Source organism: Marmota flaviventris, chromosome 13, assembly GCF_047511675.1.
Source record: "Marmota flaviventris isolate mMarFla1 chromosome 13, mMarFla1.hap1, whole genome shotgun sequence".
NCBI lineage: Eukaryota > Metazoa > Chordata > Mammalia > Rodentia > Sciuridae > Marmota > Marmota flaviventris.
In genome coordinates, this window is record NC_092510.1 from 94,380,039 (window position 1) to 94,404,342 (window position 24,304).

At 53.8% G+C, this 24,304-nt stretch overlaps 1 protein-coding gene across 1 annotated transcript; it reads left to right on the forward strand.

Moving 5' to 3' along the window:
• The first annotated feature begins 3,030 nt into the window (after positions 1-3,030).
• Positions 3,031-22,719, forward strand: Adgrd2 (adhesion G protein-coupled receptor D2). Its single transcript, XM_071600414.1, has 21 exons — positions 3,031-3,205; positions 3,779-3,842; positions 4,191-4,403; positions 4,709-5,350; positions 5,717-5,815; positions 6,160-6,245; positions 6,500-6,781; positions 7,657-7,768; positions 8,443-8,577; positions 9,355-9,478; positions 9,845-9,950; positions 11,323-11,325; positions 17,278-17,430; positions 18,847-18,950; positions 19,181-19,283; positions 19,561-19,714; positions 20,346-20,479; positions 20,561-20,676; positions 21,450-21,570; positions 22,334-22,375; positions 22,495-22,719. The coding sequence occupies exons 1-21, from the start codon at positions 3,170-3,172 to the stop codon at positions 22,717-22,719; spliced, it is 3,054 nt and encodes a 1,017-aa protein (XP_071456515.1). The 5' UTR covers positions 3,031-3,169.
• Positions 22,720-24,304: the final 1,585 nt, after the last annotated feature.

Sequence of the window (24,304 nt, forward strand, 5' to 3'; positions counted from 1 at the left end):
AACGCCTGTGAAATGTGACCCCGTGGAAGGGAAGGAGCTGGGCTGGGGGGCCAGGACAGGCATCCTGCCTGGAATGCCAAGCCTGTTACTTAGGCTCCAGGGAGAGCTTTGGGATGGAGCCAACAGGCACGATCAGAGGGCATCGAAGGAGATCGGCAGACAAGGTCAATTTAAACCCTACGCCAGCTCCAGGGAAAAGAGCAGAGGCTAAAAAAGACCCAGAGTACATCCCATCCTTGCTGTGTGACCTTCACGGATCCCGTTGTCTCTCTGGACTCAGTTTGCAGATCTGTACAATGGACTCTCAAGAACTTGGAGATGGTGCAAGTGTGGTGTATGTTTTGCATTACTGTGATGAAAGACCCAAGGCAATCTACTTTATAAAGGAAAATGGCTTATTTTGGCTCAAGTCCTGAAGGTCCACAGCTAAACAGCTTACCTGGCAATCACGTGGAGAGAGATAGTGGGGCATGAGTGTGTGCACCCACAGCCTCTGGTCTCTCTCTTATAAAGCTGCCAGGATGCAATCAGAGCTCCATCCTGATGACCTTATCTAATCCTAATCCCCTCCCGGTGGCCCCACCATAAACACCTGGTTGGACTGAATGTCCACTCTTAGGATTCACAATGGACGTTAAACGTCAACACACGAACCTTCGGGGGCACTCAGACCAAATCTGCCCTTTCCCACTGCTTCTGGAAACTTGGACTTCGTGTAAAGTGGGCAGGTCACAAACAGGAGAGCCAAGTCCTGCATTCATTCTGCTGGCCCAGAGAGCTGGAAATCTCAGAGCTCTGCCCCCAATAGGGGCCTCTTGTCCCCTAATTTTCACTTTGAAAAGTCTCAATCCTGGGCAACAGCTGAGAAACTAGCACACTGAACACCAACACATAGCTCACTTTGTGTTTTAAGAATAAACCATCAGAACATGGTAAATTTAATATCCTCTGTATTTTACCCCAAAAAAGAAGAGGGGAAAATGACAACTGATGCCAGCAAACTACACTAAAAATATTTGGGGGCTGCGTCTGGGGCTCAGTGGTAGCGCACTTGCCTGCGTGTGAGACACACTGGGTTCAATTCTTAGCACCGCATAGAAGAAAACGAATTTAAAAACTAGAGGTTCTTCAATAACACACACACACACACACACACACACACACTTTAATGTCAAGTTTTGATGGAATGCTGAAGGGACTGTGTGCCTGGCACCACGTGGTACAAACAATGGGCTTTGGACATGTGAAGTTGATGTCATTTCCATCTCACTGCGAATCCGCGAGCATAGCACACGTGACAGGTGAGGAAACTGAGGCTCAGAGAAGTGAGGTGGGTGGCAGTGCCTCAAGTCAGAGACAATATGAACCTGGGGCCGTGGGACCCCAGAACTTTGACAAGCCTTGGGGTCACCCATCCTGAGCTCCTTCCCAGCTGGGCATCTCTCTGCTGAGGCCAGCAAGGGTGCCCCAGCATCCCCCCAAGCTCTGGCTTCCCTCTGCCCCCTCGGTCCTGGCTGTGCCCCCTCCGCTGCCCCAGGGCCCTCTCTCCTCCCTGCCTTAGGTTTTGAGCGGCCTGATGAAGACCCGGAGACCAGGATTCCAGGCAAGACTCTGCCAATGGCCCCGAGTTTATTTTGGACCCAGGTCTCACAAAGTGGCCCTTTCTAATCGGGTGACTTTACTGGAGTGTTGGGGAGGTACCGATGACAGGCCGCGTCCATACGTCGCTAAGGAGTCTCCCCAACCCCGCCCTCCCCGAGGGCGGGTCTCGGGCTGGGCCGAGGGGCGGGGTCTCCCAGCCCAGTTGGTGGGGGGACAGGCGGGGGACAGGCCGAGCGGAGGCGGGAGCCACACTCGCAGACGAGACGGTGAGGAGCCCTGGCGCCCAGCGAAGCGGGTGAGAACCGGGGCTGGGAACTGGGAGGAACCAGCGGGTGAGGGAGACTCCTGCCCCAGGCCACCGGCCTAGGAGAGTTCCCCAATGGCCCTTCGCAGAGAGGGGACGCGCAGGGTGGCCAGATTTCGCACCTCTCTCCGGGGTCAGTGTGTGCTGAGCAAGGACAGCGGCGCCGAGGGGTGCAGGGGGCAGGACCCAGGAAGCATGAAGCGGGGAGTGGGCATCTACTGAGCCCCAGCGACAGAGCCCCTACCGTGCCCCAGCCCAGATGAGGCACCAACCGGACTCTTAAAATCCCCGCCCTCCTTGCCGCTGTGGCCTGGGACAGGAGGACGCAGATGCAATTTAAAAGCAGGGAAAGTGACAATCAATTGGTGCTTTTCAGAGTCCGAAAAAGGGGGGCCCTCAAGTTCTGCGCTGGGGCACGTTTGATTTCCATGTTACAGACTTTCTCTGGAAGAGAAGAAAGGGTATGAATTGTCCCTGGTAGTGGCTGCAGACTCCCAGAAAGCATGAGGCCAGCTGGCAGGACTGTTTTCTGAGACCCATTTGTGCATGGCCAGGACTGGGGCAGAGACCCAGGAGGCTCTTCTCCCCCTGCAGAGCCCCCAACTGGCCAGGAGTGACTCCCGAATCCCCATGATTAGGGTGTGCACATCTTAATACACTGCGGGCTGTCGCGACTCTGCCCCCGGTTCTGGTGGCTGAAGTGACTGAACCTTGATCTTGAAGGAGGTGCTGCTGAGATAGAGAGAGGCAAGTCCAGATTCGGGAAGGGGGTGGGGGATGGACAAAGGTCTGGAGAAAGGATGCACTTTGGGGAGCAAGGTGAAAGGGGGCTGTGAGGGGATGCCTTGAATGTCAAACTGGGAACCCCAGAGAACACAGGTTCTGAGCTCCCTGCTTCCCCCTGCAGGACCCCTGAGCTGATCCTACCCCTTTCTGGCCAGTGGATGGCTGCTGCCCTCCCCAGCTCACCAGGGCTACAGTTCCCAGCTTCCTTCCTGAGAGGACTCCTGGAGACCATCCCTTTGTGCAAGCAAATGTCATCCCTAATGGATGGGCCACAGGGGTGGGCTCCATTCCCACTGGTTGGCTTCCAGCCCAGTGGGGTCTGGGGACCAAACAAAGGGCACCCTGACCTGCAAGAGCCAGGGAGTGGCAAGGCAGGGTGCAAAGCTAATTTCATTGTGTGTGTGTTTTCCTTTCTCAGTCCACTTTGGCCAGGTCTGTGATCCCAACTGTCCCTCATTTTTTCCTACTGGAATCAGAATGGCCCTCTGGTGTTACTGCCTCTTCTGTCTTCTGGTATCTGAGCTTCTGTGGGGAGGAGAGTTTGGGGAAGGAGGTCAAAAGGGACGCAAAGCTGTAGGGTTTCACACCATGAAGTCACTATAAAGGTTACACAGGGGCTGGGGTTGTGGCTCAGCAGTACAGCACTCACCTAGCACGTGCGAGGCCCTGGGTTCGGATCCTCAGCACCACATAAAAATACATAAATAAAATAAAGGCATTGTGTCCAACTATACCAAACAAATAAATATATATTTTTTTAAAGTTACACAAGATAAGCCCCGGCACAGAAATAAAATAAAAGCACCCAGTAGGACTGGTGTTGTGGCTCAGTGGTAGAGCACTTGCCTAGCATGTGCGAGGCAATCCCCAAACACACACACACACTAGGTGGCATGCCTCTCACATTCAATCAGCTTGTTTATTCCTGGTAAGGGGGAAAGGCTCAGGGCAGTGAAGTGCCCTGCCCAAGACCAACAGCACAGCCTGCAGCTTCCACTGCTCCCCCTGAAGCACACAGTAGGGATTCAATAATTGCACACAGGCAATGGGGTAGCTGTTCCAGCTCCCACCTGTCTTCTCTCTCAGATCAGGAGTCTCTCTGGGACCTGTTCCAACTCCCCAGGTGAAACAAGGCGCCCTTGGGTGGCAGGTTGGTAAGAGAGATCACCCCCCTGAAGCCCCTCCCCCAGGAACTGCCTGTGATCCCAGTGGCACTGGCCTGGAACTCCAAGGAAGGGAGGAGAGGGTATTTAGTTCAGACCCCAGTACCAAGAACTGGGCGGAATGCTTCACTCCTGACCATCTCATTCCCGTTGTACAGATTTGGAGAGCCACTGCAGGGAATGACACAGGTCATAGAGCATGGCCTGGGGCCAGGGCAGCCCCATCTGATAGGCCAGCAAGACTCCTGCACCAGTGTCCTTCACCCTACCCATCCCCCAGAGTGTGAGATGCCCACAAAATGCTCTCTCATCCCCTCTGTCCTCTCCCCTTCCAGCTTCGCTGGCCCCTGGTGAGGTGATGGAGATTTCAGATGGGGTGTGCAAGTTTCCAAAGCAGCGGCTGAGCTGGTGGCAAGCCCAAGAGTCTTGTGAGCAGCGGTTTGGCCACCTGCCAATGGGGCCCCCAGATGGGGTTCCTGCTTCGCGGCTTCGTGACTCGGTCTGGTTGGGCCAAAGAGAAACCTCCCTGCGGAGGCCCCCACGGAGGAGTGAGTGTGGACCCAGGGCCCGGGGGAGGGGAAGAGAGCTTTGGTGACATTCAGAGATAGGAGCTCACGGTGACGATACTTGTGAAATGATCTTGGAGCAACACCCCGCTACATCTCCATATGTCCTCGCTGTGGACTGAAGTAGCGGTTGACCCAGGCTGGGGAGTTAGAAGCCCCGTTTCTTTCTTCCGGCGGCAGGGATGCACCCCAGATCTCATGAAGGGCCCCGCAGCTGGGGCCCCCCCGCAGGACCCTGTGGGCAGCTGGGAAATTGAGGTCGCGGCCCTCATGTCCCCCCTCTCAAGGCGAGCGCACCACCGTGGCGCTGGTGTTCGGCGAGAAGACGGCGGACAGGGCGGCGCGGCTGCGGACGCCCCTGCCAGCTCTGGAGGCGCTGACGGCGTGCGCGCACTTGCAGTGGGACAGCCGCTCGCCCGAAGTGGCCGCGATCTTCTCCCTCGCCGCCCCCGCGCTGGCCAACGCGCTGCAGCTGCGGGCCTTCGCCGAGCCGGGCGGCGCGGTGCGGGCGGCGCTGGTGGTACGCGGGCACCACGCTCCCTTTCTCGCAGCCTTTCGCGCCGACGGCCGCTGGCACCACGTGTGCGCGACGTGGGAGCAGCGCGGGGGGCGCTGGGCGCTGTTTGCTGACGGGCGGCGGCGCGCCACGGCGCGGGGACTGGGCGCGGACCAGCCGGTGCCGCCCGGTGGCATCCTGGTGCTGGGCCAGGATCAGGACTCCCCGGGCGGCGGCTTCTCGGCGCGCGACGCCTTCAGCGGCAACCTCACCGACTTCCACCTGTGGGCCCGGGTGCTGAGCCCCGCGCAGCTGCACCGCGCACGCGCCTGCGACCCGCCTCCAGACGGCCTGCTCTTCGTCTGGGACCCCGGCTCCCTGGACATCACACCCTCACTGCTGCAGCCGGTTCCGACGCGCCTTCCGTGTCCGGGTGCGCACGGCCGCCCCTTGCTGCCAGGCCCCGCCCTTTCTGCTGGCTCAACCCCCTGCCCCCTGGTTGGTTCTGGGCCCGCCCCCTAACTCAGCGACCTTCTGATTGCATGACCCAGCTCACCCTCTGCCAACCCCGCCCTGGCTCAACTCTGGCCACGCCCTTATGCACCCTTGGACAGCCGCAGAGTCCCAGTAGCCTGATTGCGTGGGTTCACCTGGCGACTCACGTCGCCCCCTAACCCCAGAGCAGTGCGCCCTGGTTCCAGGTCAGGTGTGCAGGCACCTTCGAGGCCGGCACCTGTGGGTGGGTCACAGACTATAGGAAGCTAGGATATGGTTTTGACACCTCCCCTACTCTGGCCAGTGCCCTCAGAAGAGTGCCCCACGTGGAACCCAGAACCCCCCACCGAGGGCTCCGAGTTCTGCTTGCAGCCGCTGCTCTTCCTCTGCTGCTACCAGAAAGGTGCGCCCTAGCTATGCCCCTGGGTTCTCATGAAGCTAGTGGGAACAGGAGGAGCCAGTGACCAGAAAAGTGTAGGATTCTTTGAGTTTCAGGGCCTCCTCGTAGTCTAGACTACAGGGCAGCGGGATCAGACAGACCTGGGGGTGAATCCCAGTTGTGTGACCTTAGGCAAATGATTTTTGCCATTCTGTGCCTCAGTTTCCCTATCTAGCACACAGTGTGTGAAGCTTCAGACACACAGCTGTGGATCTCCTCTTCCCCCCCTGGGTGGGGGTTATTGAGCAGCTGGCACCTCTGGGCAGGGGAGTTGCCCAAGGCCCAGTCTGGCATCTGCCTGTTTGCAGAGACCTATCAGCAGCTGCAGGATGTCCGGTTGTGGCCAGGACAGGATGTTATCAGCAAAGTCAATGCTTTGGCCAACGCCATTGTGGTGAGCTTCTCCTAAGGAGGTTGGAGAGCCTGTGGGCACTGTGGGTCACCTCGCATTTCAATTGCCTCACCTGTAAGGGGACACCCACTGTTCTTCAGAATTAAGGCTCCTCACGCTCCCTATTTTATAGCCTTGAAAACTTATGACAAGTTAGAACTGCACCCTCCAAAAAGACCCTGGAAAAGCCCAAGTGTGGCCCCTAGGGGATCCCTTGTGACAGCCAGACAGGCAGTAACTGGCTTCTCTAACCACAGCTCCTCCCAGACCCCCTCTCTGAAGCCCCTGAGGCCCTGACCCTGGACAAGGCCTCCAGGTTCCTGGGCCTTCTGGACAGAGTCCTGGTGGAGGAGACCACTCCACTGGGGCCGGCTGCACTGCTGGCTACCCTGCACTTCCTGAAGAGGGTGACAGCCCTTGGGGCTGGGGAGCCAGAGCCCTTGACAGGGCCCTGGGAACAGCTGGGCAGGGGTGTCGTGTCTGTGGCCAGCCGGATCCTGGAGAAGCAGGTGGCTGGAGCGTGGCTGTCCCTCAGTGAGGTGAGGCTGCAGGGCTGGCCAGGGGCCTGGGCTCTGGTTCTGCCCTTGCTAGCAGGTTGTTGTGTAGTCTTAGGCTCAAGTGGGCACCCAGTTTTAGGCTCCATCTCCCCATCCCTTGGGAGAAGCTCCTCTTTTTCATCTACTTTATAAGCTGAACTTCCACTTGAACAACAGTGTCTGTATTTTAAAATGATTAAGAGCCACTAGTCAATAAGGGCCTTCCCCATATCCAAGAATCTGCTTACCGCCACAAGTGGCAGGTCCTCTATGCTGAGTGGTCCGACCATCTTGTCTGCCAAAACAGCAAACACTCTGGAGAACAGGAAAGATTCCATCTGGTTGGAGAGGCGGATGGACACCTCATCCTGGCAAAAATGGCCATAGGCCTAGGAGTGATTGACCCAGAGAAGGGAGGAAGCAAGAGCTCATGAACATTGCCTGCCAATCTCTGGGGCTAAAGGAGCACATGTGGTCCCCCTGTGGCCTCAGAGGATGGAATTAGGACCAAGGTGTGGGGTTAGGGTGGAAATGGCATGACCCAGGAGGCTGGCTCCATAGAATGAGTCACCTGGACCTATAATGAGCCCCCCATTCGGGGAAGCATTCAAGCCCACCTTGATTAGGGGTTGGAGGCACTGAGGTAGATGGAGAAGAGACAGAGCCTGGAAAATGGGGGTCTTCACTCCTGTCTTGCTCAGGCAGTGAAGAGGAGTTACTGGTGAACACGTGACTTGCCCGCCTCCCTCTCCTGCTCTCTCCCCTCTCTGAGAAGAGCAGGGCCGCCTCTCAGAACATTGAGCCTGGTAACCCCAGGCCAGGGCTGGTGGCAGTGGGTGTGGGATGTGAGAAGGAATTGAGCTGTGGCTTCCTGCCAGGTGGTCGGTGGACCTATGGCCCTGGTGGCGAGCATGCAGCGCCTGGCACCCCTGCTGAGTACCGTGCTGACCTCTGAGCAGCCCCGAATGTCCATCCAGCACCATCATGCAGGTGAGCCTGCTACCCACCCTCCCACTGGGGGCTTAGAGGACCCTCCTCTGCCTGCTCCCTGGGAGCTCTCCTCCCTGACAGACACTGCATTCTGTTTTCCTGCCTTTGCCAGAGCTGCATCCTCCATCCAAAATGCCTTTTCTCCCAGAAAACTCCTATGTGTTCTTCAGAACCCAGCTTGAGCCTCGAGTGCTCTAGGAAGCCTTTCCTAGTTTGAGTTCCTCTTGATGGTTCCCCCCTCCTCAGTTACCCCAGCATCTTGAACGTGTCTCTCCTTGCATTTGTGGTAATTATAAGATTGTCCCCTCTGCCTGATACCCCCTGAGTGTCAGGGCTGTTTCTGAGCCATCTCTGCATGAGGCCCAGGTCCACAGTCTGAGTGTCAATTGAGTGGGGGCACATCTAGAGTGGACCTTCAGGCACCAGCTTGTCCCTCAGGTACCCAGTGTCTTGTGGTGCTCACTGGTATTCAGGTCCTGACTCCCAGGGAACTCCCCCTTCTCAGCGACCCTCTCTCCTGGACTTGGAGAAATCCGATGTACCTGGGAAAAATGGCCGAGCCTCTCTGAGATGGAATGGTGGCAGGGAGGGGACAAGCTGACCCTGCCAGCTGGGCAGCTTGTCAGAAAGACCTCATTCCAGTGGGGACAGCCACCAGCCCCATTTGATCCTAGGCCTGGAGGTGCGGAGCCTACACCTGCGAGAGGCCAGTGCTGGGGGCTACATATTCACAATGCCTGGTGGGCATCCAGAGGGGCCCGGCCACATCCACATTCCCGCAGGTGAAGTGAGGCGGCTCCTCGGGAAAGGTGGGTGGGAGGAGGGGTGGCTGGGTCCTGCGGGGGTCCCCCCAGACCTCAGTTCTGATGTTGTCAGCCATGCTACTTCGAATGAGTTACCTTATCTGTGGTGACCCTATTAGCTGGGTGTGGTGGCGCAATGCCTGTAGTCCCAGCGACTCAGGAGGCCAGCCTGGGAAACTCAGTGAGACTTTGTCTCAAAATACAAAATAAAAAGGGCTGGGGATGTAGCTCAGTGGTAAAGCACCCCTGGGTTCAATACCCAGTACCAAAAAGAAGGAGGAGGAGGAGGAGGAGGAGGAGGAGGAGGAGGAGGAGGAGGAGGAGGAGGAGGAGGAGGAGGAGGAGGAGGCGGCGGCGCAGCGGCGGCAGTGGCAGTGGTGGGGGCTGGTGCAACATGGCTCACCCCATACCTGTGGTCCTTGCCTTGTGGGTTGTTATGAGGGTGAAAGCATCTACCACATCATAGTGTCAAATGAATCTCCTCCACTGACCCTACACATTTTTTCCTCAGAGGTGGATGGTAGAGGGAGCCCCCCACTTGCCCTTAGTCCCACAAAGGGGCAAAGATTAGGGCAAGGGACAAAGGGATTTGGAGCTGCAAGGCTAGGTGCGTGGCTATGGCTATTCTCTGTCACTTGTTAGCTAAGTGATCTTAGGGAAGTCACTTAACCCCTTTGAGCCTCAGTTTCCCTATCTGTAAAGTGGGAGAGCACTACACTCAGAGCCAGCTGGTGCTTGATCAGTCACCAGGCGGGGGCTTGGGTCCCCTTCCCACTCAACCAGGCCTCTCTGGAGTCACCATGATCCACAGCTGGTTCACCTCCAGTGTCTTCCAGTACGCCCTGGGGGTGCCTGCCCTGGAACCCCAGGCCTCTGACAGCTCAGAGGAAGCCCACAGGATGCAGAGGTGAGTGGGCCCCACCCAGCAGGCTGCCAGAGGGCTGTGTTCTCTTCACAGGGGAGACCAGTCCTCCATCCCACCCAGAGACCCCTTCTGGTGGGCAGATCTTGGCAGGCCAGGGTCCCTTTCCTATCCCCACCCTTCTGGGCCTGCCGGAGGGAACACTGGTACAACATGGCTCACCCCATATCTGAGGTCCTGTCTTCTGTGTTGACACTCAGGAAAGGAACAGGACTCACCAGCGAGTCCCCAGGGAAGACTGGAACCCAACACCCCAAGTCCCAGCACAGGGCTTTCCCAGATGTTTGGACACACATCTGGGCATGACCTCTCCCTGCTACCACCACCCTAAAGGCTCCCTTTCTCCCACAGGTTCCTGAGCACACAGGTGGGGTCAGCCATCCTCTCCTCCGAGGTGTGGGACGCTGTCGGGGAGGTCAGCACGGCCGTGACCTTTCACCTGCAGCACCAGGCCCAGGTACTGGTGGTCCTTCTGGGGAAAAGCCCCCAGGAATGCTTGCTCCAGTTCTCCACCCAACCCCCCAATATTGTTCATTGAACAGCCAAGGTCTAGACACACCCAAGAAACAATATTCCCCCGGGAACGGTCCCCGCCGTCCTCAAGGGAATGGGAAGGGAAGCCATGGATGGTGAGCTCTCTACCTGCCGGCCGCCTCTGATAAGAAGCGTTCATTTCACCCTCCAGCTGCTTCTTGTGCCCTTGGGAGAGGCCATGTGATTGGCCTCAGCCTTAAATGGCAGGTGGGGTTCATTCTAGAGCTGTGTAACTTGAAGAACCAAATCACGCAGGTCAGCCGCTGAAGCGTGTGCACGGGTGACGTTCAGGGTCTTCCCTGCAGTGTGCAGCGTGGGAGTGAAAACAGACCCCGCGGGGGGTGCAGCTCAGTGGTAGGGTGCTTGCTTGCCAGGCACGAGGCCCTGGGTTCCACCCCCAGCACCACAGAGAACAAGCCACCTCCAATGTCCATCTGTAGTGCACCGCTTAGAAAGCCCCAGGGAGCTGCCCACAGGACTGGTCGGCCGATGTGACATAAAGAGCGAGGTATTCCTCTATAAACTGACACAGAAAGATCTCCAAGACTTGTCTTTTGATTTTATCACATGTAATTTCCAGACACCTACTTCTCCCTTTTGAAATATCAGAATATTTCAGAGAAAGCTCCCTTGCTTACAACAGGTAATTCTGGACGCACACATTCCACAGTTTACTGTTTTTGCATATCCTCCCAAGACTTTTGAGCAATCAGTTTGATTAAAGTGTCCGTCATCCCTTAGCATCCATGAGGAACTGGTTCTATGTCCCCCTCGATGATGTATCAAAATCCAAGAATGGGGGCTGGGGTTGTGGCTCAGTGGTAAAGTGCTTTCCTGGCACGTGGGAGGCACTGGGTTTGATCCTCAGCACCACATTAAAAATAAACAAAAATAAAACAAAGGTATTGTGCCATCTACAACTAAAAAATTTTTTTTAATCCAAGGAAGCTCAAGCTGAAATAATAGTTGCAATAACCTACATAAATCCTTTCATACACTTTGAATCACTTCTAGATTATTTGTAATACCTAATACAATGTCACTGCTACATAAATGGTTGTTATTATAGTGTATAGTTTAGGGAATAATGACAAGAAAAAAGTCATATTCAGTACAGATGCAATTAAAAAATATTTTCCATACACAGTTGAACCTGAGGATACAGAGGCTGGAGGGTATAGAGCATGCAATCTGATAAGCCTTGACCTCGTGTGTTCCCCTGTACCACTACCCCAGTCAAGGTACACAACACTTCCAACTTCCCAAAAGGCTTCTTTGGGCCTCTCTTGTGCCAGTCAGTTGTCCATACCAGGATGTCACTGCTCTGCTTTCCATGACCATGGATCATGCCTGCCTTTGCTGGAGCTTCATACAATGCAATCACTGTATGTGTTGAGGTCTGGCTTCCCTTGCTCTCCTTTTTACTGCTAAGTAGTATTCTACCACATTGGCATATTAGCATTTGTTTTCCCATTTGAGCTCTTGTCTGTGAATCTGCTATAAGGACTCACATACAGGTATTTTTTTGTGAACATGAGATTTCTTTCTATTGAGTACATTCCAGAAAGCCAACTTGCTGGGTTGCATGATAAACACATCTTAACCTGCTAAGAGACTGTCAACCTGTTGTCCCCAGTGTTCGTGCCATTCATGTTCCCATCAGCAATATGAAAGTTCCATTTCTTCCACATCTTGGCCAACATCTTTTCTTCCCCTTCTTCCTTTCTTCTTTCTGTGGTTGAACCCAGGGGTGCTCTACCGTTGAGTCATACCCCCAACCCTTTTTACTTTTTATTTTGAGACAAGATCTTGATAAGTTGCCCAGTCTGGCCTCAAACTTGCAATCCTCCTGCCTCAGTTTCCTGAGTCGATAGGATTACTGCGCCCAACCTGTCAGCCTTCTTCCTGGTTATATATTGATACCTCATTATGTTTTAAGATTGCAATTCCTTGAAGACCAAAGATTTTGAGCATCTTTTCATAGACATGTTGAGCATTCATATATCTTTTGTTAAATGTATGTTCAAATCTTTTGTTCTGTTATCAAATTATAAGATTTATTTATATATTCTGGATATAAATCCTTTTTCAGATATGTGTTTTGTGAATATTTCTCCTAGTATACAGCTTGTCCCCCCCCCCCCCGCTTTTTTTTGGTACCAGGGATTGAACTCAGAGTCACTCGACTACTGAGCCACATCCCCAGCCCTATTTTGTATTTTGTTTAGAGACAGAGTCACTGAGCTGCCTTGCTTTTGCTGAGGCTGGCTTTGAACTTGTGATCCTCCTGCCTATAAAGACTCCCGAGCTACTGGCATTACAGGAGTGTGCCACCACACCCAGCTTCATGCTTTTGTATTCTAAGAAAGCATTGCTAATCCTCACGTCATAAAGATATTTTTAAAGAAGTTTATCATTGTAGCTTCTATATGAAGGTCTTTTATTTCAGTTAATTTCTGTTTATTAAGCAAGTTAAGGATCAAAGTTTATGTCTCCCTTATGGACATCCAGTTCCAATACCATTTGTTGAAAAGATTCTATCCCGTATTGATTATCTTGACATCTTTGTTGAAAATAGATTGTCCAGATATGTGTAGATTATTTCTGGGCTCCTTGTTTTGTTCCATTGACTGTACGTCTGTCCCTGCACTAATCCCATACTGTCCTGATTAATGAGTCTGAAGAATAAATTACAGTCAGGTAATAGAAGCCCTTCAACTTTTTTTTTTTCAAATTTGCTTTGGCTATCCTAAGATGTTTACACTTCCAAAAAAATATTAGAATTGGCTTGTCATTATTGATGGAAAAAATCTTTTGGGATTTTTGACTGAGATTTCATTGAATCTATATTATTGAGTTGAGAAAACGGGCATCTTAGTAATGAGTCTTCTGATTCATGATCAGGGCTTAACCCTCTATTTATTTAGGTTAAATTTCTCTCAGCATTGATATACAGTTTCTAGTGTGCAGCTCTTGAAGATATCTTGTTAAATATATCCTAAAGTATTTCATATTTTTAGATGTGAATTGTTTTCTTAATTTTATTTTATTTATTCATTCATTCATTTGTTCATTATTCAGTGCTGGGGATCAAGCCTGGAGCCTTACACATGCTAGGCAGGTGCTATACTACTGAGCTACACCTCCTTGATTTAATTTTAATTTAATTTAATTGTAAATTAATTTTAAAATTAAAATTTAATTTTAAAAGTTTTGGTTTTTGTAGTTGTAGATGGACAGAATGCCTTTATTTTATTTGAGACAAGATCTTGCTAAGTTGCCCAGTGGTGCTGAGGATCAAACCCAGGGCCTCATGCATGCTAGGCAAGTGCTCTGCCACTGAGCTACAGCCCCAGCCCTAAAATTTAATTTTAAATCCTTTATTGCTAGTATATAGAACACAATTGCTTTATATAGGAATACAATTGGCACAATATCATTGTACCCTGAAAGCTTGCTGAATTCACTTTGCCTTTCTAGTAGCTATCTTCTAGAGTCCTTGGAATTTTTTATATTGATCTTATTGTCTGCAAAGATAGTTTTGTTTTCCCCTTTCCAATCTATGTTATTTTTCCTTTTCTTGTCCTATTGCAATGGCAAGAATTTCTAGTTCAGTGTTAATAACAGTAGTGAGGTCAGGATCCTTGTGTTGTTCCCCATCATAAGAGGCATAGCATCCAGTCTTTCACCATGTAAGTGTGATGTTAGCTATGAGGTTTTATAGATGCCCTTTATTGGACTAATTTCTCTGCTTTTCTGGCTTGCTGAGAATTTTTATCAGGAATGGTTCTGAATTTTGTCAAATGCTTTTCCAACTTTGACATGATCCTATGGTTTTCTCTTTTATTAGGTTAACACAGTAAATTGCATCAGTTGATTTTCAAATGTTAAGCCTATCTTGGATTCCTGGGATCAACTCCCCCTGGTTATGGTGTATTATCCTCTGAATAATTGTTGGATTAAATTTCTAATATTTTGTTAATGATTTTTGAGTTTATGTTCATGAATAATGTGTTCTGTAGTTTACTATAATATGATTGTTGTCAATCATAGTTACCTTACTATGCTACATAAAACATTAGATTTTCTAGTATTCCTATCCACCTACATTCCTACCCAACTATCCTCCTGCACCTGCTAACCATCTTCAAAGGACTAACTTTTGAGATTATATTTATGTATTTTATTAATATGACTTAAAAATAAAATATCCTCATTTTGGCAAGTTTGGGAAATGTAGAAAAGGATAAAGACGACTAAACACTATTACTCAGATATAACCAGTATGAACATTTTGGTGTATTTACCTTTAATCTTTATCTGGGCATACAACACAATTATTATTATTATTTTAAATTTTTTTTAGTTGTCAATGGACCTTTATTTTATTTATTTGTATGTGGTGCTGAGGATCAAACCCAGTGCCTCACACATGCTAGGTAAGCACTCTGCCACTGAGCCCCAGCCCCAGCCCACAACACAATTACTTTTTAAAGGTGAAAAAATATATATTTAGAATCAGCCAGCTGGACTCAGTTTAGATGACCCCATTTTGTTGGTGACATCCAGAGCATGTCATCATCAGGAGCTGATGGAACACACACCTTATCAGGCCAGCCTGACCAGGATGTTGACCTTGGCCACATCCTTGTCACAGAGCTTCACCTCCATCTGGCACTCGCTGGCCTTGACATTCACAGTGAGCACAGTGTCTGTTGTCTTCTCTCGTCTTCGCAGAAGGCTCTGTGGTCAGGGCAGCTTGAGGCTGCATGGTGGTCAAGCTGGGTCCTCTGGCGAGCGCTCTTCTGAGGATGTCAGCTGTCTCCAAAGCGGCATCGTCTCAGGCTGCCAAAAGATATGCAGCTCTTCTTTTGTGCCTGGGGATACCTTGCGGCACTGCCTTCTTGGCCTTCAGAGTGTGACTGTCTTTGCCTTCGAGAGGGAGGAGTGCCCTTCTCCACCTCAGGCGCCATCTTAGTGAAAAGGTCCACTATGAATATTTCTTTCCTTTTGCAAAACCAAGGACTTGCTCTCTCAACGGAGCCAGCCAGTGGTTGTGGGTTGGTTTGTCATTCTCTGCAGCTGTTTTCTGCATTGTCTCCGTCACAGGTGGCCCTTCACTGACCTGTCACTTGCTGCTCAATCCTTGCATGGGGAGGCCTGGGCTGTTGTGGGTTCAGAACCCACAACCACTCTCTTCTACAGGGAATGGTCCAAAGTGAGCATGATCCTCCCCTAAGCCCACGAGCCCTGCCCCACCCTGCACACATCTTCTCTCATAGTCAGTTTGATTCTGGTGACTGCTTCCTGGTGTGGGGCATGAGACACAGATAGTCTTGTCCTTTTTTTTAATATTTATTTTTTAGTTGTAGTTGGACACAATGCCTTTATTTCACTTATTTATTTTTGTATGTGGTGCTGAGAATCAAACCCAGGGTCTCGCACGTGCGAGGCGAGTGCTCTACCGCTGAGCCACAACCCCAGCCCAAGTCTTGTGACTTTTGAGTGCACAGCTACATTTATATTTCAGTTTGCACCCCTTGAAAATGCCACCAGTCATACAATAAGAACCCATTTCTGAAAGTATAGGGTGGCTTGATTTGTGTTCTTGGTCCAAGGAAAAATACTATGAATGGATACACAGGATGAGACTTTAGTCAAGTCAACCCAGGAAACAGTAAGTTCTCTGGAGCCTTCATCACAAAGTGGGAAAAGGGCCATTGATCAAGCCGAGGCCCTGTCTCAGCTCCATGCCGTATGATCTGGAGCAAACTAAGCCCCCTCTCTGAGCCTTGGTTTCCTCATCTGAAATGACATATTCTTATCCTATCTCCTAAGTTGCTGTGACAATCAAATAAATTAAGGACATGAAAGTGCTTGGCAAAACACCAAGTGAGGTGACATTGCTGTTACCTTTCCCAGTCAGGACAAACAGCCCAAGTCCCAAGCAGACTGCCCTTACTGCTTGGACTAGGGTTAATACCAGAAGCTGCCTGATAGCTTTTTACTGCTTATTGACATCTTATAAAATCTATATTGTTGCCTGGCCTGGTGGCACATGTCTGAATCCCGGCTACTTAGGAGGCTGAGACAGGAGGATTACAAATTTAAGGCTGGTCTCAGCAACTTAGCAAGACTCTGTCTCAAAATAAAAAATAAAAGGGTTGAACCCCTGAGTTCAACCCCCAGTAGTGCCAAAAAAGAAAGAAAGAAAAAAAACTATATTGTAGTCCTTGTTCAATTTCACAAGAACTAACATGTTCATTATAATGCAATCGAGATCTGACCACCCTTAGATCAGCTGTGTGTTTTCACAGGACGCACAGCTTAATTCTGTCCCAAGGTGGGCTCATGACACCGGGTTGCATCATGTTCTGCAACTTTTTCTTAACTGAACAACAAATCATGGAGGTCTTTCTGCATCAATAAATAGAGACCCCTTGATCTGACAGACACGGAGCACCCTGGGAGGGAGGAGTCACCGGTGTGACCTGCTCCCCAGGATGGCCACCGCACCTTCCCTTCTGCCCTGCACCAGTGTTCCTCTCCATACTGGACAGCCCTCGGTCCCCAAAACACAGAGTCCTCAGCACCTGCTGTCCCGCTCCATCCTTCTGGCCTCGCCCTCCTGACACACTTGGGCCCTGTGCCCCACACGTGTTCATGCACGCCCCGTCCCTGTGTCCCGTCCAGGCCTTCCCTCAGAAGCTGGTGGAGCCCGTCTGTGCTTTCTGGAACTTCAGCATCAGGTGAGTGTCCACTTCCACGTTTTTAAAATACAGTCTTTAAAAAGAAAGAAAGAGACTTTTCTTTCTGCTTGCAAATTAGGCAGGACCCAAGTGTAATTTGGGGCCTCCAAAAACTGCCTTGTGGGGAGATTCCAGGCCCCACCCAGCTCCAGGGCAAGCTGGGGCAGGAGAATGCGTTTCCCAGTGGGTAGTGAGCTCCCCGTCGTGGGAGGTGTGGGAGGGAGGCCACACTCACCCTGTGAGGTGCCGAGGAGACTTGTCTGTTAAATGGGTGTAAGACTTGGGGCCAGGCCCGAGGTCACTGAGAAGAGAGGAGGCTGCAGGGATTAGCACCAAAATCCCGTGCTGCACCTTTACCTGAGGGAGTGGAAGCAGTGACACCTGCTTGGTCATTAGGGTGATCCCTGGTCTCAGCCTGTCCCCCTACCATCCCTGAGATGGATAAGCACATTCTCCCCTGCCTGCTCCCTGAGCCCCCCCATGTCCACTGGGTCTCAACAGCCCTCTGTTCCCTCCCCACCCCCAAGCCCACACACAGGGGGTTCCTGGGCCACCGCGGGCTGCTCCGTGCTCTCCCTGTACCAGGACTCCACTGCCTGCTTCTGCAACCACAGCACCAGCTTCGCTGTCCTGTTGCAGGTGTACGACATCCAGGTGAGTGCAGCGGGGAGGGGCAGCAGGGCGTCTTAAAGGATGAACAGGAATGAAGCAGAAGGGCAGGGGGAGAGGTCCCAAGCACAGGGAGGAGGGGACCCCCACTGGACAGAGGGAGGAAGGCAGGTCAAAGACTAAAGTCTGGCCGGGCCCAGTGGCGCACGCCTGGAATCCCAGTGGCTCAGGAGGCTGCGGCAGGGGGATCGCAAGTTCAAAGCCAGCCTCAGCAACAGTGAGGCACTAAGCAACTCAGTGAGAGCCGTCTCTAAATAAAATACAAAATAAGGTCTGGGATGTGGCTCTGTGGTGGAGTGCCCCTGAGTTCAATCCCCAGTACCAAAAAACAAAAACAAAGTCTGGACCACTGGGAATGGGGGGGGCTTGGCCCTGAGAGGGAACAGGTGGGTAATGGATGGGAGTGGCCGGTGGGTTCGAAGGGGTTTGGGTCTGGTGTTCAGTCGAGTGTCTCTGCTGGAGATGCAGAGCCAGAGGGCAAAGCCAGGGGCCTTGGTGAGGCGGAAGTAAGAGGAGGCTTGGCCAAGAGACACCCGAGTCCCTGAGTGCCAGCGTGACAGGTTGGGGGGAACAAACTCCAGGAGACCGAGAGGCTGGGCTCCATGGAGCTGGAAAGGACTCCCAGGTCACTTGCTAGGAGATCAAGTTGGATAGGGCTGGAGCCTCTGGAAGGCCGGGTCACTTGGAGTTTTGGGAATACCCTAGAAAGACATCATCAACACATTTTTTTTTCCTATAAAAACAGAGCTTGGACATTCCTCCATGTCGCAAACAACCCATCCACAGCCCTGTTCCTTTTTTTATTACAGGGGTACATACTGGTGGGGGTTGTTGCTACATATCTGAACATACACACGATCATCAACATAACAACATAATGGGGCCAGTATCACTCCAGCTCTCCCCCTTCCCTCCCCCTCTCACCCCTTGGTCCCTTTCCTCTACTGATGTCCCTTAGATTTCCATGAGACCCGCCCCCACCTTTCTTTACCTCTCTAGCTTCCGCATAGGAGAGAAAACACGCAACCCTTGACCTTCTGAGTTTGACTTACTTCACGTGACATGTTGGTGTCCAGTTCCATCCATTTTCCTGAAAATGACATAATTTTCCTTATGCCACAGCCCATTCTTAGTGACCATCCCGCGGTACCCATGGCGAGTTGTCTCTCCTGTGGAATCCCCCCCTCCCCGTGGGCACGTCAGCTGCTTCCAGCTCAGCGCTCTCCACGCTGGCGGACCTGGGCGTATGGGGCCAGGATAGAGAACCAGCAGGAGAGGCGCGTGTGCACATGCTCACTTATTAAGGGCCTACTGTGTGCAAGCCTGGACCTTGAAGGCTGGTGCTGGGAGAGTCTGTTCTCGTCCGGGTGGCAACAGTGTCCTTTCTGTCCCTCCCCACAGAGAGGCCCCGAGGAGGAGTCACTTCTGAGGACCCTCTCGTTTGTGGGCTGTGGCGTGTCCCTCTGCGCCCTTGCTACCACCTTCTTGCTCTTCCTGGCAGCTGGGTGAGGACAGCTCCTGGCACCTCACCCCTCATGGGCCTGCACGGCCTCTCAGTCCATTCCTGTTCCCAGTGACCTTGGTGGGAGGTCTCCCCTTGGGGCCTGCTGGGTCCCAGGCAGAGCCGCCTTCTCTGCCTCCATGAGCCCAGCCGCAGGGGACCTGGCAGGATGGGGTCTGAGAGCGCTTGGGGACTGTTGTGCTGTCCTTGTTACCAACTCCTCTGCCTGTCCAGGGTCCCCAAGTCAGAGAGGACCACAGTCCACAAGAACCTCACCTTCTCCCTGGCCTCTGCTGAGGGCTTCCTCATGGCCAGTGAGTGGGCAAAGGACAACAAGGTGGGCAGGCAGCAGATGGACTTGCAAACTCGGGGGCCCAGGGAAGCAACTGGGGCCCTTTCTGGATTGTCCCCCGCCCTTGACATCTTCAGCTGGCTGTGTTCCCCTGGGGAAGAGCTGGCCCAGAGAGGAAAGGACCTGGGTGGTGGAGCCCAAGGCCTGCCTGGGGCCCCCGCCCACTGACCCCTGTTTGGGTTGTAATGCCAGGCACGAGCGTGGGACCCAGGGTGGGCTGTGCCAGAGCTGACCTCACTGGGGACACTCCACCCTCCCACAGGTGGCATGTGTGGCTGTCACAGCTGCAATGCACTTTCTCTTTTTGGTGGCATTCTCCTGGATGCTGGTGGAGGGACTGCTGCTATGGAACAAGGTGGTAGCCGTGAGCATGCGCCCAGGTCCCAAGATGAGGCTCTACTATGTCATAGGCTGGGGTGAGACCCCCACTCTCCACTCTTGCTCTGTTCTTCCCAGCTGTGCCCCCACACAGCCTCTGTTGCCACTCAACACCACCTCATGCCCAGTACCACCTAGGCCCATCTCTACCTGGTGCCTGCCACCACCCAGCACCCAGCATCACTCAGCACCCAGCTCCCCACAACACTCAGCACCCAGCATCATTCAGTAAGGATCTCTGATAAGAGCTCAGTTTTCTCAGTTCTCTACCCTACCCCAGTTCCTCTTTTATATATATGGACCTTTATGTGGTGCTGAGAATTGAACCCAGCACCTCACTCATGCTAGACAAGCACTCTACTACTGAGCCACAACCCCAGCGCCTCTGTTCCTCTTAATCCTCCTCCACCTCAACAACCTCAGCTTCCACCTCCAGCCCTGCCCCCAATCCACAACCTGCACCAACTCCCAGACCTAAGCCTTCAACCCGATCTCAGCTTCCCCACTCCCAAAATACTCATGGCTCCAATGCCACCCCAACAGTGCCAGCCCCTAGCCCTGCTCCCTAGTCTCCCCAGTGTCCCCAGGCAGTTGCTACCAGGGCTGTGGCTGCTGCTTGGGGGTAAGGATCAGTACCCTGCAGAGAAGACCCACTCCTCCTTTCCCTAGGCATGCCTGTGGTCATCGTGGCCATCACAATGGCCACGAGCCCCCATGACTATGTGGCCGCCGGACACTGCTGGCTTGATGTGCACACAGACACCATCTGGGCCTTCGCGGGGCCGGTACTCCTCGTGCTGTTGGTGAGCTGGGGGGGGGGGTGTGAAGGGCGGGCTGCTTTCAGGATGAGAGGACCCCTTCTCCCACTGACGCTAGGTCTCCAGGCCAACACCTACATCCTGTTCCGCGTGGTGATGGTCACCGTGTCCAGCGCCCGCCGCCGTGCCAGCATGCTGAGCCCGCAGCCTGGCCTGCGGCAGCAGATCAAGATACAGATGTGGTGAGGCCCAGCTTGGGAAGGTGGCGGGACAAGCAGAGCCGCCCGAGGCCCGCTGGTGTGAGCATGTGTGTGCACCCTGGGGGTGTGGCTGTGTGGGTGTGAGGTGTGCCCGCAGGTATGCACACGTGTCCTTGCTTACGTGTCACACACACCCATGCATGTCATGTGAGGATGGCCATCGATCCAGAGTGACTCAGTGGGACACCAGCCACTGCCCTGGGGCTCCCTGTCTGCAGAAGGCACTGATAGCCTTCTAGGGACAAGGTGAGGGACCCCAGAATCAGATAACCCCCAGAAGTTCAAGTTCAGGTGAAGTTCTGGGTCCCTACCCTTGTCAAGAACCCTATCGCTCTTCCTGCTGGGAAGGGGCCCCTGCCTTCTTCCCCTCCTCTTTCTCCACCAAGGGCAGGCAGCCAAGTCAGGGAGACCCCAAAAAGCCCAGAGCCCGAGGTCTTCCTGGAGAGAGAAAGGGAAGCCCCTTGGACTCTGTGCACCTGTCCCCTGCCCAGGTCTCCTTCTGGGTATCTGCCCCCATTTGTTCAAACCAGGTTTGGTTCTGGGACCCTCTCTCTCCAGTGTCACCATCTGTCCTTCATGCCACCTCTGGGTATTTGGTAAGGGGCAGCAGAGTCCAGAAGGTTCTAGCTACCCCCAAGTCCTACTTGTGCTGTGGTCCCTGTCTACATGTCCCACCCGTCTCCAGGTACTTCTCAGGTGCTACCCTCCCTGAAGGGAGTGCCCCAGCCCCCTCAGCCCTGCCCACTGTCCCACAGGGCCACAGTGAAACCAGTACTGGTCCTTCTGCCCATCCTGGGCCTAACTTGGCTGGTCGGCATCCTGGTGCATCTCAGCCCGGTCTGGGCCTACATTGCTGTGGGCCTCAATTCCTTCCAGGTACCTCTAGGCTCTGGCCCATCCGGACTGGGGCTCTGACACTCAGGAACCCAGAGGGGACAGCTGGTTTGTCAGGCAGGGAACAGCCCTGGGGCCTGATTCCAGAGTGTGGCTTCTCAACACTGGGGTGGTCAGGCATGACCACAGATGGGCCCAGGCATGCTCCTGGGGAGGGTGCCCTGCCTCAGTCACTCACCCACCTGTGCCCCGTGCGGGCCTTCTACTTGTTCCCTTGGAACTCAAATTTGGGGAAGGCAGCCAATGATCCAGAATAGGAACTGACATGTTGGTGGGGGCTGAGGCAGGGAGGGTTGGGGGTGCTAGCCCTCTTGTCCTCTCCCCTGGGCCTTGGGACTCCACCACCTGCCAGGCAGGAGTGGAGAGGGAGAGGACAGAAAGTGGGCACTGCTAGGGGTCGGTGGGGGCCACACCCAGGGGCACCCTGCATTGCACACTCCTGACTCCAGAGTGGCCGCATCCCTCCCTCTCCATCGATGTGGGGGCAGGACCAGCTCTGAGCCCGGGCTCTTGCTCATGCCGTCTCCTGGCTGTGTCTTGCTCCTGTCACCCCACCTCCAGCCTCTGTCTTAGGCACAACCTCTGCCCTCAGGACAGTGACTGGGACACAGTCCCCCCTGGTGTGGGGATAGGGCTTGACGTCTGTGTGTGTGTCTCTGCTGTGACCTGGGGACCACAAGGCAGGAGGCCAGGCTGGGGTGGGGCTGGGCGGTGTCTCAGGGTTTGATTTTGGGTCTGTCCCCAGGGGCCCTACATCTTCCTGGTCTATGCTGCCTACAATGGGGAGGTGAGTCTGGGTCCTAGGGCTGCAGGGAGGCGGGTCACTGTGGGACCTTCAGAACCCTCCCCTACAGGCCCAATGTGGGGCGTAGGTGTCTGGGGCCTGACCTCTGCGCGTCCCCGCAGGTGCGGAGCGCCCTGCAGAGGATGACCGAGAAGAAAGCAGCGGCGCTCGCTGTGGGGCAGGCCGGGCCCACCACTGTCACCATCTCCTGTGGGACCTGCTCGGGCCCCTCTAGCCAGCAGCCTCCAGGTCCCTGGGAGGCGCCCCGGACTCCACCGAGAAGACATGTGGCTCTCAGAGGTCAGATCTCAGCACCTTGTGGTCCCCGTGCTGTGGCAGAACAGTGACCATGGCAGATCCTATTAGCCCATTTGAAAGACAGGAAACGGAGGCCCTGGAGAGTCCTCAAACAAATGTGGGCAGGAAATGGCTTTAAACTGGCTTGTCAAGGGCTGGGGTGTAGCTCAGCTGTGGAGCTAGCTACCTAGCTAACCTAGGGCCCCATCCCCAGCACCAACACATGACTCCTGGGGCCCAGCCAGAGGAGGGGTGGGACTAGCTGGGGTGACCTGAGTGTCCATGCAGGGGGTGTTGGGAGATTCCTGCAGACAGGTGTGTGGATGGGCTTGGGGCCCTGAGGCAGGGCATGGGTTAAATGACCTCACGTCCTGTCTACGTTCCAGTCCCAACCCCCAGCGAACCCCCTGCATCCCCTTGGGCTTCAGTGTCCTCATCACTAACCTGGGTAAAGCTTTGAGTGGATTCCTAGACTGTTAGATAACGAGGACCCCACCCAGCGTGGGGAGCAGGGAGAGGGCTTTCTGCTCCCGTCTCAGAAAGCGCACTGATCCCATGTTCTTCCCCTACTAGGGATCCACGGCCCCAGAATCCCCACAGCCTTCTCTTCTATTGCAGAACCTGAGAGACCGGTGAGGCTGGGACAGGCCTGGCCCCAGGGGACCAGCAAGTGTGGCCGACAGGGTTGGGGAAGCCACAGGGAGTAGGGTGGGGTGGGGGCTTCTCCTGGGGTCCTGTCCCTCAGTTGCTGGGCTGAAAGGCCCTGGAGCAGCAGAGAGCTGCAGCCTGTGGGTGGCACAACTGAAGGTCAAGGCCACTGGGGTTGAGGGAGGAGGAGTCACCAAGGTTTCTGAGGGTGGGGGTGGGGTTTCCCAGGGGAAGGGAGGAGGAACCCAGGCCACCCTGTTCCCCTCTCCTCAGGCTGTGGAGCTAACAGCATTCAAGGCTTCAGGTATGGCCACCTTGGGGGGTTCCCCTACCCCCTTTGGGCCTGGACACCCCCTCACCCCACTTTACCAGGATAGAAGTAATTGGAGAAGCAACCACACCCACCTTCCACAATTTAAGGGGCCCTGACCTCACTTTATTCCCTGATAGTGTCTGAGAGTCTTCCTTTAGGACACTGGACTGTGCAGGGACAAGGCAGAGCTCTTGGGGAGAGGGTCACTTAAGGGTGAGGTTGGAGGAAACCTTCCCAGACCTGGTCCTCCCTGCAGGGGCAGTGAACAAGAAGCCTGCCCTCTGTCCACTCTCCCTGGTCCCCAGTCCTGCTGCCCAGCCTGCTGCTCTGAGGGCCCTTCCAAACCCAGTGAGGGACAGTGCTTCCCTCCATGCCTGCAGACAGCCTGGCAAGACTGGGGACATCCCAGGCCAGGTCCAGGGAGCTCAGGCTGGCCCCAGGGGAGCTGTCTGTACAGCTCCCTCAGCCTCTCTAAGTCTTCAGTCTCACAAACCGAGGCAGACACTGGCCAGCCTCACACTTTTTTTTTTTTTTTATACTGGGGATTGAACCTAGGGGCACTTAACCACTGAGCCACATCACCCCATCCTCAGCACTTTTTTATTTTGAGGCAGAGTCTCACTAAGTTGTTTAGGGCCTCTCTAAATTGATAAGGCCGGCCTCGAATTTGTGAT

Bases quoted from the DNA above. Each gene is read 5' to 3' on its own strand.
- Adgrd2 (XM_071600414.1), top strand. From the start codon at position 3,170: ATGGCCCTCTGGTGTTACTGCCTCTTCTGTCTTCTG. The intron at 6,782-7,656 runs GTGAGGCTGCAG...GCTTCCTGCCAG, and splicing joins CGTGGCTGTCCCTCAGTGAG to GTGGTCGGTGGACCTATGGC. The intron at 19,715-20,345 runs GTGAGACCCCCA...TCCTTTCCCTAG, and splicing joins CTACTATGTCATAGGCTGGG to GCATGCCTGTGGTCATCGTG.